The sequence below is a fragment of the Sorex fumeus genome, unplaced genomic scaffold, assembly GCF_029834395.1.
Source record: "Sorex fumeus unplaced genomic scaffold, SorFum_2.1 ptg000038l, whole genome shotgun sequence".
Lineage (NCBI taxonomy): Eukaryota > Metazoa > Chordata > Mammalia > Eulipotyphla > Soricidae > Sorex > Sorex fumeus.
Window position 1 is genome coordinate 12201688 of NW_026606095.1, and position 12513 is coordinate 12214200.

The 12513-nt window shown below is 44.7% G+C and overlaps 1 protein-coding gene across 5 annotated transcripts in view; it reads left to right on the forward strand.

The window, feature by feature from the left end:
- Window positions 1-12513, forward strand: part of TRPM3 (transient receptor potential cation channel subfamily M member 3) — a 997482-nt gene that overhangs the window by 842089 nt on the left and 142880 nt on the right. For all 5 annotated transcript variants that reach the window (XM_056118728.1, XM_056118724.1, XM_056118725.1 and 2 more), the window contains 2 exons: window positions 4245-4345; window positions 6019-6153. In XM_056118728.1, coding sequence (XP_055974703.1) covers window positions 4245-4345; window positions 6019-6153 — 236 coding nt within the window. The remainder of the gene's footprint in view (window positions 1-4244; window positions 4346-6018; window positions 6154-12513) is intronic.

Sequence of the window (12513 nt, forward strand, 5' to 3'; positions counted from 1 at the left end):
AATAAACTCAGATTCTATCCCAGCTCTGTTGAATCAGAATCTCTGGAAGGCAGGTCAAGAAAAAAAATGTATCTTGAAAATCTTTTCAAGTAATTTGTAGACATGCTCAGCTTTATTTTTTTTAAATTACTCATTTACTTATTTTTTTGTTTGGGGGTACACCCAGCAGTGCTTAGGGCTTACTCCTGGCCCTGCCTTCAAGGATCGCTCCTACCATTGCTTGGGGGACCATCTGGGGTGCCAGGGATTGAACTCAGGTTGGCCAGGTGCAGGGCAAACACCTAACCCTCTGTACCGTCTCTGTAGCTCTGCATGCTCAGTTTTAAGAAGCAACTGCTGAGAGGACACTTGCCCATCTAAAGTCAGTATCTCAGAGGCCTGAGAGAAGACAGTAAGGGTTGCAAAGGAATGTGCCCACTACAGTGGCTCCCTAACTCAGTTGCACATTAGAGAGATGTGGAGAACTTTAAAAAAAAAAAAGGTAGAATGATGGAGCTGGAGCGATAGCACAGTGGGTAAGGTACTTGTCTTGCACGTGGCCGACCCAGGTTCAATTCCCAGCATCCCAGATGGTCCCCTGAGCACCGCCAGGAGTTATTCCTGAGTGCAGAGTCAGGAGTATGCACCCCTGTGCATCGCCATGTGTGACCAAAAAGCAAAAACAAAACAAAACAAAAATGGTAGAATGATGTCAGGTGTGGAGTAAGATGTTTTTTGTTTGTTTGGGCTTTTGGTGATACTCAGGGAACACTCAGGAAGTACTCCTGGCAATGTTCAGGGAACCATATGGGATGCCAGGGATCAAACCTGGGGCAGCCGTATGTTAGACAGACACCCTACCACTGTACTATCCCTCTGGCCCCATGGTCCTCAGGACTTTTCAAAAGCTTCCCCCTTGAAGACTCAAAAGTGCAGACATATTTAGGAATTGCTGAGAGAGCTTCATTGCCAGCAGAACTATAACAACTTTTGGTTTCTGGTGTCCCCTGCTGCAATAGCCCTGCAGAGTGGGCAGTTCAGGACTTGCTAGCCAACTTCCTCCACCCTGTCAAGGGCAGCACTGAAGGAGGAGCTCTCCGGGTGTGCTATTCACCTCTGGCCTGATAGATAAGTGCTTATTCACTTAATAAGCTAGGAGGTGCTGAGTCCAGTCTCTCTTGACCTCATGTCTTCATCTGCCAAATGGACACAGTGAAAGCCAAATCTGAGTATTATTTCAAACACTTCCTAAAATAACATGTGAAAGTGCTTTCTAGCACAGGTGAGCTGTTCCAAACACCTGAGCCAGATAACAGAGCCATCTCTACCCCTTTCCCTGTGCTGGCAGGACATCAGCAGTAGGTACTAGGCAAGAGTTTAGGGCTGTCTCTTGCTCAGGACACCAAGGGGGCTGAGAAATTGCAAAAGCCCTTTTCACATATAAATACACTTCCTCTTCCTCTCATATTGGAACTGGAGAAACCAGGCAGGAGGTACAGCAACTTTGCCTTGCATGCAGTAGATCCCAGCTCAGTTCTCACCGTTGGATGGCCAAACAAACCAAGACTCTGAGCCTGGAGGAGTCTCCACGCACTATGTGGCCTAAAACCCACATATGTATGTGGTCCAAACATATGTTTGTACTCCTAAAACATGTATGTGGTCCACATATGTATTTGGTCCAAAAAAAAACTAAAAAGGGGTAAAAAGGGGACTGGAGCAATAGTACAGCAGGTGTCATTTGCCTTGTTTGTAGTTTACTTGATTCAATCCCTGGAAAAGCACATGGCCCCGGAGCACCACAAGTAGTGGTCTCTGAGCACAGAACAAAACTGGGTATGGTCAAAGGAAAGAGAGAGAGAGAGAGAGAGAGAGAGAGAGAGAGAGAGAGAGAGAAATCAAGCCTAGGTCAGCTGGGTGCTAGGCAATACCTGCTCACTCTCCCAAAAACCTTTAATTAGTGTATTGCTATTAGTGGGCTGGACCCTCACCAGGGAAGGGGAAGGGCTCCCTGGATGCCCTAGAAGGGAGGAGGAGAAAGGGGGGAAGAATCTACCCCTTCCACCTCTACCCACCTCTGTCGCTCAGGGAAGTTCCTGGGAAATTTAGGACTGCTGAGAGTCCTTGATGAAACCCTTCACAGATGTGAAGTCCGTGGGACCGCCAAGGGTGGCTTACATGAGGCGGAAGAGAGAGAGGGTCTCATTCTTCTGATCAATCTCTGCCACCCCGGAACTGGGAGGGCTAGGACTGAAGTCTGCAAATGAGCCTGCACGTGGCATGGATCAGAGTCCCCGCCAGTCCTACTACATGGCCCTCAAGCCACATTTGATGTCCACTTGATCTTCTCGGCACGTGGTTAATCCTCATCACCTGATTTCTTAGGGAGCTGTGAACTCCAGCTGGAGAGAGGAACTGCTCTTTGCATGAGAAGAAAGTGAGTCCTAGGGGCTGGAGCGATAGCATAGCGGTTAGGGCATTTGCCTTGCACGCGGCCGACCCGGGTTTGATTCCCAGCATCTCATATGGTCCCCTGAGCACCGCCAGGAGTAATTCCTGAGTGCGGAGCCAGGAGTGACCCCTGAGCATCGCCAGGTGTGACCTGAAAAGAAAAAAAAAAAAGGCCAATCCTAGGCCTTACCCAGGGTTTCCAGGTCGTTATCCTTCTCACAGAAAATAATTTCAAAAATAGACAAGCAGTGAAGTAAAAAAAAGATTTATTTAAAGGATTTTGAGGAAAGAGAGGAGAGAGAAAGAGAGAGATAGTGATGCACTCAAGAGAGAGAATGAGAAGGCTTCTCCAAAGAGAGAGTCCAGAGTGGCCTTTAAGATTAGCTTTTATGTGGATTTTTCTCAGGTTTCCTTGGTCTGGAGTTTTCTGCCAGAAGTGAGGCTTGTTCAAGTATTGTCACAAAGAAAGAGCTTTGAAGTTTTCTGTGAAGCTCCTTCAAGTCCTTCTTGCAGTCTCTTTCTCTGCTGAAGTTTGTTATCAGATATCCAGGATATCCCTGGAGAAAAGCATTGAACTTCTGGTGGTCTGTTCTTAAATTATGATCAGAGCCTTGGTCTGTGCATTCCCGGCTCCTCTCTTCTCGAAGATCCACCCAAGCTAGTGCCTGAAATTCTGCGTCTCACTGGTTTTCCAGACTCCTGATGGGGCTTTTTTTTTTTATCTCAAAGACCTCCATGTCTACAGGCTGGTTTAGGTTTCAGATACTGTTTTCTCCACATACATTACCAGGGCCTACCCCCAGCCCCTTATGGCCTGCAACAAACGTATTCATTTAAACTAATGCTTATTCATTTAGTTTTCTTTTTTTTTCTTTTTTTAAAATTTTTATTAGTGAAACACCATGAGTTGCAGTTGTAGACTTACAAACTTTCATGCTTGGGTTTCAGTTATACAATGATCAAGTACCCATCCCTCCACCAGTGCCCACTCTCTACCACCAATGATCCCAGTAACCCTCCAACCCTTCTTTTAGTTTTAAATAACAGAACATGACTAGTCCAGATATAAAGACCCAGGAACCATTGGTGGCCCATTGACCATACTTTGACTAGCAAGACTAAAGCAGCTAGCTTTGCTTTTCTTGAAAAAAAGAGTTCAGAAGGTACTTTGAGAGAAAGACAAATAAGTGACTCAGGGCTTGTTTCCTACGTGGACCCCCACAAATTAGTCCCTGAGGGCACCAGCCCCTCAAGAGATACAATGCAATATACATGGTGCAGTATATGGGGAAGTCTAGGATGCTGTGATTATCTATTAGAACTAACATGTGTCGCAGAGCCATAGTTCTCAGTCCCTCCAGTGCTTGCAAAATTATCTGAAAACCTGTGAAAATGCAGATTGTTATTTTGAAGGCCTGGGCTGGGGCCTAAGGTTTTGCATTTCTAACTAGTTCCCAGATAACGTTCCCGGTTCATGGGCTACACTTGAACCAGCAAGATGGTGAAATAGTCATGGGCAAGTGACTGCTTTGGGCTCCCTCCTGCCACCTCCCCCGCCATTCGACAGTGTCTGGAGACAGTTTTGCTTGTAACTCTTGACATCTGCTGGTTTGAACCCAGGGATGCTACTGAATAATCTAAATATTCTGCATTCAGGTGTACGACAGTGCTCACAATTACAACTTATCTTGCTAACAGGCGAGGTGGAGACTTCCTGCTGTCGAGCAGCATGGACTTTGGGGAAGGGGAGCTGAGTGGGAGAGTGGGTCTTGGCACTGACGGTTGTTTTCTCTCTCCTACTTCTCTGCACACAGGTGCCAATGCCTCAGCCCCAGACCAACTGAGCTTAGCTTTAGCCTGGAACAGAGTGGACATCGCCCGCAGCCAGATCTTTATTTATGGGCAACAATGGCCGGTAGAGTATACATCATCATCCCTGAAAAGCCCGCCTGCTTGGGCGAGGATATTCACTTAAGGAATTGCGGAGAGCGCGGCTGGGAGAACCTTTGATTTCTCCTTAGGAGATTAACGGTCCTTTGGTAGACAAGTCTTTCTCTGCTTAAGAAAACACTGCCATCTGCTGGTAGCCTTGACAACCCACAAGTCAGCGCAGATGCAAACGTTCCAAACATGCCCATCAGTGGCCTTGCATAGCTATTTTCCAATTTCAACACTTTTTTTTTAAGCCTCCATAAAGAGAAAAGCAAATCGATATGAACTGCAATTCAGTGAGGAGTAGAACGCATTTCTTGTTGTCCTTTAGGAAGACAAAGGAAGAGACTGTGGTTTCCCAGCAATGGCACCCCATGTCGCAGCAAGTCTCTGCATGGTTCCCCCAGCGTGCAGAATTAGCAGTTTTGCTCATGCAGGTGCCATCTGGATCCTGGTCCTAGTGCAGGTCCTCGCTACTCCCGAGAACACCAGAGAGGGAACAAAGGCTTTTTATATAACTGTTCTTGGATTGTTTCCCTCAATTGACTCCACCAAAAATAAAAAACTTGGAAAATTGGCCTTTGGGTTGTACATGCATGCACGTCCTCAGGAGGCAAAGGCAGCCTGTGTTTCTGTGGCTGAAATATGCCAAAGAATAATCCCTCCATGCACAGGTCTTAACTTTCCCCCTTTCGCTGCCTGGAGCAAGCTTCTGCCTAGGATTGAGTTCCTGTCTTCATTTATTGCCAATGGGTGGATTGCTAGTGTGAAAAAATTTTCTTAAGGCATCTGGACACTACGAACCTTTTGTGGGGGATTAAATAAAGATTCTAGCCAGTGAAAAATCCAGAAAAGGAGGCTATTCTATTTTTTTTTTTTTTTGGTAAGTGATATTTTCACCTTCTTCACCACCAATTCTACACAGAAACACAACACTCACTTAGGTCCTTGGGTCTGCGTGCTTCCATCCCTTTTCTTAATCAGCCAGAGACCTATTTCAAAATCAAAGAAGATGAAAGGAAAGCAGAATGCCACTCATTTTAGTGCGTCCCTGGTGTTGCTAAAGTTTGGGAGACGAAAAGTCTTTTAAACCATCGTAGTGTTTCAGGTACAGGACCTAAGGAGAGATTCAGGGAGGAAAGAGCTTTTAGAAGTAGCCATCCTTTATTTTTATGTGCAAAAACAAATCCTACAGTGTAGAAGATATGGTGGTGGTCCCCAAAGGGGAGATGGAAACATCTTGCTAACAACTTCTGGGAGGCTTTGTTTTGTTTGTTGATTGTCGGGATGTTGTTTGTTTGTTTGTTTGTTTTTCTGTTTTAGTTGGGATTTTTTTATTTTGGGCAGGGGTGTGGTTAGGAGGGTTTGATGAGTATTACACTTGGTGATACTCCTGACTTTACACGGAGGAATTGCTCTTGGCAGTTCTCAGGGAACCATATGGGATTCCAAGAGGATTGAACCTGGGTTGGCCACGTGCAAGGCAAGGCAATGCCCTCCCTGATGTACTATTGTGCTAACCCCGCTAGCATCTTCTTCAATGTACTTAAGAGTTACTAGATGTCAAAGACACCCACCTTGAAGCTGTTCAGGTAAACTCCAAAGAGCTGCGTCCTTCGAGCCCAGGGCAGACTAACTCAGTAACTTGATTTGCAGGTGGGTTCTCTGGAACAAGCCATGTTGGATGCCCTAGTTCTGGACAGAGTGGATTTTGTGAAATTACTCATAGAGAATGGAGTAAGCATGCACCGTTTTCTCACCATCTCCAGACTAGAAGAATTGTACAATACGGTAGGACCAAGCTAAGCCATTTTCTATTTTCTCTCTACATTCTTTGTTTTAACTTTTCCTGCCTTCCACATGTGTGAGTCTCTTCCCTGCCTTCCAAATGCATGAACCATTGTTCATAAATGCCCCCTGAGACCTGTATAGACAGCAAACAGCAAGTTACCAGGATTCCACTTGTTTTAACTGCTCAGTTGTCAGCATCTAAAGCAGAAAGTTGCGTGATTATTCAAAAATTGGGGCCAGAAAGATAGTATAGCAGGTAAGGTGTGCACCAACTTGCTCACAGCTGACCTGGGTTCATTCCTAGTATCCTCCTATGGTCCCCGAGTCCAGAGTGCATTTAAAGCAGTCACTGAAAAAATACTAATTTAAATCAAGCATCAGAGGCTGGTTAACCACACCATTTTGTTACCTTCAGAATGATAAAATTCTTTCCTTTCCAACTACAATGGAATAAAATGTAGAATACTTCTTATAAGTTGCCTCCCAAAAGACTTTTAGTAATAATCTAATATACTTGCTAGGGGTAACCATAAGAAGAACAACTATTGTAAAGTCATTGAGTGTATTCAATGCATATAATATATAGGCTCTGAGCTGAATTCAGACACCAACATCCAGTGATGTTTAAAGAGTAGACATTATTTTTTTCCCATTTCACGGATAAGAAAACTAAGACTACAAAGTCAATTTATTCAAATCATAAATTCTCTAAGTCCATAAAGAAGCCAGTACTGAGCTAATGCATCTATCTCAGAGGTAACTCTTTATCTCCTCTGCCACAATGCTCTCTGTTCCTCCTCTCAGGGCACCAATGGGATAAAGCCTTTTGACTGCCCCACTGATGGCAGGCGTCATCCCAGATCTGTCTCATTCCCATGGCCCAAAGCTGAAAACAGGTTATCAGAAAGGCTCCACATTTCTGGCTTTGCAGCAGACTTTTCTTGGTTCAGCTTTACTGGCCTTCAATAAGAATATTGGACAAAAATGATGGAGTAGGAGACCCGAATTCCATCCTGCAACAATGATCAGCATTAGCCGGTTATCCATCAAAGAGAAAACGAGCTCTGGGAGGGCTCGGAAACCGATGCCAGACATTTCAGTGGTTCCAGAATAACATAAAACCTGAGAATAACCACAGAAAAGGGAAGGAGATGAGGTTCATTTTACCGACTCAGTGCTAAGAGGGAACTCGTAGCTAGACAGGAAAAGCAGGTAAGTGACCAGCTTCTCCCACCTGTGGGGGGACAGCACCCAAGGATGCACTTTGATTTCTCACTCCACGCAGAGACCGTACCATGTCAGCTAGGAGGAAGGAGGAAGAAGAAGAGCAAGGGGCCGCCAGTGTCATCTACACAGTGACAATAGCCAGTTCTTAGTGACCTATTATGCAGAGGATCCCAACCAGTTTTCCCACTAAAGAAACCCATGTCCAGTTCCTCCATCCTGGACCACTTGCAGATTTCACCTGTTTTAAGCCTACAGGTATTTGCATCTGCAGATGGCAGTTACCTACATGACCATCACACTCCCTCTCCCTTATCTGTGGTAGCGCCTAGAATCCACACCAGCAAACCTCAACAACAAAGCAAGTGCGAGATGCCAGCTGAGATGCTCTCTGCCACACACAGGCTGATCCTTCCTCTCTTGTCTGCACTGAGCTCTAGAACTTTCCACTCTGCACCTGCATGCTGTCGACATGGCACACACCGACGGTCTCCGTGGTATGTGCCTTTGGCTAGATGCTGCGATAATCAGACATGCTTACCATCAATGCAAGCCACCCCTCTGCACAGGCCTGATCTGGCCCTTTCTCCTGTCACCAATCCATATCACAGGACAATGGGTAGCGTGCAGTGAGATCTGCAGTTCTGAAGCAGCACGTTTCCTGGAAGACTCTGGTGACACGTTGGTCTGTCACTAGACCCCACCGCTGTATACCCATGGCAAGGTCCTGTAATCACAGGAGTGCATGTCAACAGTCAAGGCACCCAAAGCAACTTCTGAACTAGCTTCAGGCCTGTCTCTTGTAACTAGTCTGCACTACATGGTTTTCTTACCCCTGAACCCCACTGTTCTGACTCCTCTCAAGAGCTTCCATGGCTATGTGCATGCCATTTCGGGATGCAAGTCAACAGTCAGGGTGTCTGCAGTTGCCGGTGGACCTATACTTGGCCTCTGTCACTATGTATGTGTTTGCAGCCAGTCCCTGCCACCGTACAGGTGCCTGAAATTGTCTTCAACTACTCAGCATGTATATTGCACCAGCTCCATTTCCTCTGTTGTCTGCCTTGGATCCTAGTCAGTGGGCTTGGAGACACTAAGGACCCCAGTAGCCGTTGCAGACACTGAAAACCTCTTGTGCTCACCAAGAACCATGCAGTTCTAGATGCTGTGGATGCCCTAAATTAGGCTGACAAAACATCATCCTCAGGCAGACACAGACACCACATACCTTACATAGGCCACTCTTCACCCCCAGAGCTGAACTCAAGGTACACTCCAGTTTGCCCCCTGCTATAGTCAAGGGCTTTTCTTACCCCGTGCATCCATCAAATCTGGAAGAGGTGATTGCTGCTTCACATGTGAAATCACTGAAATCACCTTCAATGAGGGAAACATGATTCCCCCAGAGGAGCACCTTCCAGGAATCGACCTTAATTGAAACACATTCATTTCCCAGTGAAGGATTCTAAATACTTGTTCTAAAGCCGTTCTGACACTGCAGGAGATCAAGAATTTTTGATCTGTGAGAATTTTTTGTTTCTTTTTTTGGGTGAGAGATCCTACCTTTTGGGCAGGGCTGGAGCGATAGCACAGCGGTAGGGCGTCTGCCTTACACGCAGCCAACATGGCCGACCCGAGTTCGATTCCTCCGCCCCTCTCGGAGAGCCCGGCAAGCTACCGAGAGTATTCGATATGCCAGACACAGTAACAACAAAGTCTCCAATGGAGACGTTACTGGGCCCGCTCGAGCAAATCGATGATCAACGGGAGGGCCTTTACTTTACTTTACTTTATTTTTTTGGGTAAATTCAGTGGTGCCCAGGATTCACTCCTGGTTCTGTGCTTAGGGATCTCTCCTGGTGGGGCTCAAGAGACCATCTGGGGTGCCAGGAATTGAATTGGGGCCCACAGAATCAATGCAAGTGTCTTGACCCCTGTGCTCTCTCTCTAGCCCCAAGTCTTTCCAAATTTTTGAAACTTAACAATGCAATGACTGGAGGATCCTCCCAGGAGGGGAGATACATGTCGAAAGTAGACTATGGACCGAACATGTTTGCCACTCAATGCCTCTTTTGCAGACCACAACACCCAAAAGGAGAGAGAGAACACAAGGGATTGCCCTGCCACAGAGACAGGGGAGATGGGGGGATGGGGGTGGGAGGGATATTATCCATGGTGGTGGAAAATGGGCACTGGTGGAGGGATGGGTATTTGATCATTGTATAAACGAAACCCAAGCACAAAAATTTGTAAATCTACAACTGTACCTCATGGTGTTTCACTAATAAAAAAAGAAAAAATTTAAAAAAAAAATGCAATGACTGGGGCTGGAGAGATGGCACAGCAGGTAGGGCATTTGCCTTGCACACGGCCGACCCGGGTTCGATTCCCAGCATCCCATATGGTCCCCTGAGCACTGCCAGGACTAACTCCTGAGTGCAGAGCCAGGAGTAACCCCTGTGCATTGCCATGTGTGACCCAAAAATAAAAAAAATTAAAAATTAAAAAAAAAATTTAAAAATGCAATGACTGAACTGAAAAATTCAATAGAGAGAAAAGAACAAGCAAAGAAAAGAATCCATGAGTGTGAACACAGATTATTTGAAAATATCTAATTAGAGAAGAATTAAAGGGAATGAAGAAGACCTTTGGAGTTTATGGAACACAATGCAGAAAAATGGTGTATGCAAGGTTGGAGTCCTGAAAAATTAAAAAGGAGGAAAGAGGATGAATTACTAATTTTAAGTAATGATTGAGAACTTTCCAAACCTGTAAAGATATTTGAGCATGTATCCAAGTCCATGAAACTAATATCACCCCCAAATTTGGATACAAACATTTTTCTAAGACACATTATCCTAAAACTGTATAAAATCAAAGGCTAAAGAAGAAATTCTAAGGCCGCAAAAGAAAAAAATTTTTCCCCTTATTTTAAAGTAGATATCTTGCAGACCAGGAGAATATGGAGAAATATATCTTAAATGCTAAAAGAAAAAAAAGACAACCAAAAATACTTTGAACTGCAAAATTGTCCTTTTTAAGTGAAGGTAAGATAAATAGTTTCCCCGAAAAACAAAAACTGAGAGAACTGATCACCATCAAAACATTTTTTTACAATAAACTATGAAATCAGGTCTTCAAACTGAAATGGAAGGATGTGAATTAGTTTCATGAAAAACACACAACACACAGACCAAGGTAAGTATATATCATCAGATGCAAAATTCTCTAGTGCTGTATGTATTCTGGGTTAAGCACCTAAACTTACTACATGGATTCCAAGACCAAAGAAAGAAGTTTTATTTTGGGAGGGTGGGGTGTGGTGGTGTTTGGGTCACACCAGGCAGTGCTCAGAGCTTACTCAGGCCAGTCTCTCCTGGGTGATTGCCTTGAAATAAGGATCATTCCTGGCAGGGCTTAGGGGACCATCTAGGATGCTGGGGATTAAACCTGGGTCAGTCACATGCAAGGCAAGTTCCCTACCTGCTGTGCTATCACTCTGATCATAAGACCAAAGTATTTTTTTTAAACCATCGTTATTGTGAGGTCAAGATACCACACGTCCTGCTTGTGGTGCTCACACACTCTAATTGCGGTTCTTGCCAGAGCTACACACTTGGAACTGCATTCATGCACACTTCAGTTGCAATGCCTGCTAAGGTTCACAGTTAGTGGCAGTCTTGCATCCTGTCTGATTTCAGTGTTTTCTAGTCGGTACACATGGGTTTGAAGGGGCACACACTTTGATGTGGTTCTCCCCAGAGACTACCCACTTTTTTGTTTAGTTGTGGTGCCAATACACACTTGGTTGCAACTTGCTATAAATCATATACTTTGCCGTGGTATCAGGGATCATGAACAGTGCTAAACAGCGAGGGTCTCACTCCGCATGTGAGTTGGTCCTGGGACTCCAGATCGCAGTTTCATGCCTGCAAAATGGGAATTCCACCACTAAGCCCATTCCTGGACTTTCATTCATTTGGCAAAACACACAGCATTCAAAGGCATAAATAGTGAAACATGAAAGACAGAAAATGGAGAGGTTGTGGTAAAATGGTAGGGTGTACTTTGTGGATGCAAAGGACTTACAGTATAAGATATTTCAAGGAAGTGAGTGGGAGAGATAATACAAGGCTGAAGATACTTTCTTTGTTTGGGGCTGACTCCAGTTCAATCCCTGACACCACTCAAGGTTCCCAAGCACCCCAGGAATGATCCCCAAGTGCAGAGCCAGGAGTAAGCTCTGAGCACTGCCAGATATGGTTCAGTACCCCCAGAAGAAAATATTTGTTTCAAGTAAGCCTCAGGGTAACCAAAAAACAAAAATTTTTTTTTATTTTTTTCTCTTTTTTTTTTTCTTTTTTTCTTTTTACCTCTGGTTCTGTTTTATTATTATTATTTTTTTTCCCTTTATTTTATTTTATTTTTTTTTAAAGTTGTAGATTTACAATTTTTTGTGCTTTGGTTTCAATTATACAATGATCAGATACCCATCCCTCCACCAGTGCCCATTTTCCACCACCATGGATAATATCCCTCCCACCCCCATCCCCCCATCCCCCCTGTCTCTGTGGCAGGGCAATCCCCTGTGTTCTCTCTCTCCTTTTGGGTGTTGTGGTCTGCAAAAGAGGCATTGAGTGGCAAACATGTTCAGTCCATAGTCTACTTTCGACATGCATCTCCCCTCCTGGGAGGATCCTCCAAACATCCTTTATTTGGTGCTCCCTTCTCTATCTGAATAGCCCTTTCCTCTAGGATACCCGGCTGGCCTCTAAGTTATGGAGTAATCCTCCTGGTGCTGATCTCAGCTATTCTTGGGTATTAATCTCATACTTTGTTACTTTATATCCCCCAGATGAATGCAATCTTTCTATGTCTATCCCTCTCTTTCTGACTCATTTCGCTTAGCATGATACTTTCCATATTGTACCACTTGTATGTAAATTTCATGACTTCATCTTTTCTAAGAGCTACATAGTACTCCATTGTGTAGATGTACCAAAGTTTCTTTAACCAGTCATCTGTTCTTGGGCATTCAGGTTTCTTCCAGTTTCTGGCTATTGTAAAGAGTGCTGCAATGAACAAACAAGTGCAGATGTCACTTCGACTATACATTTTTGCCTCTCTGGGATATAT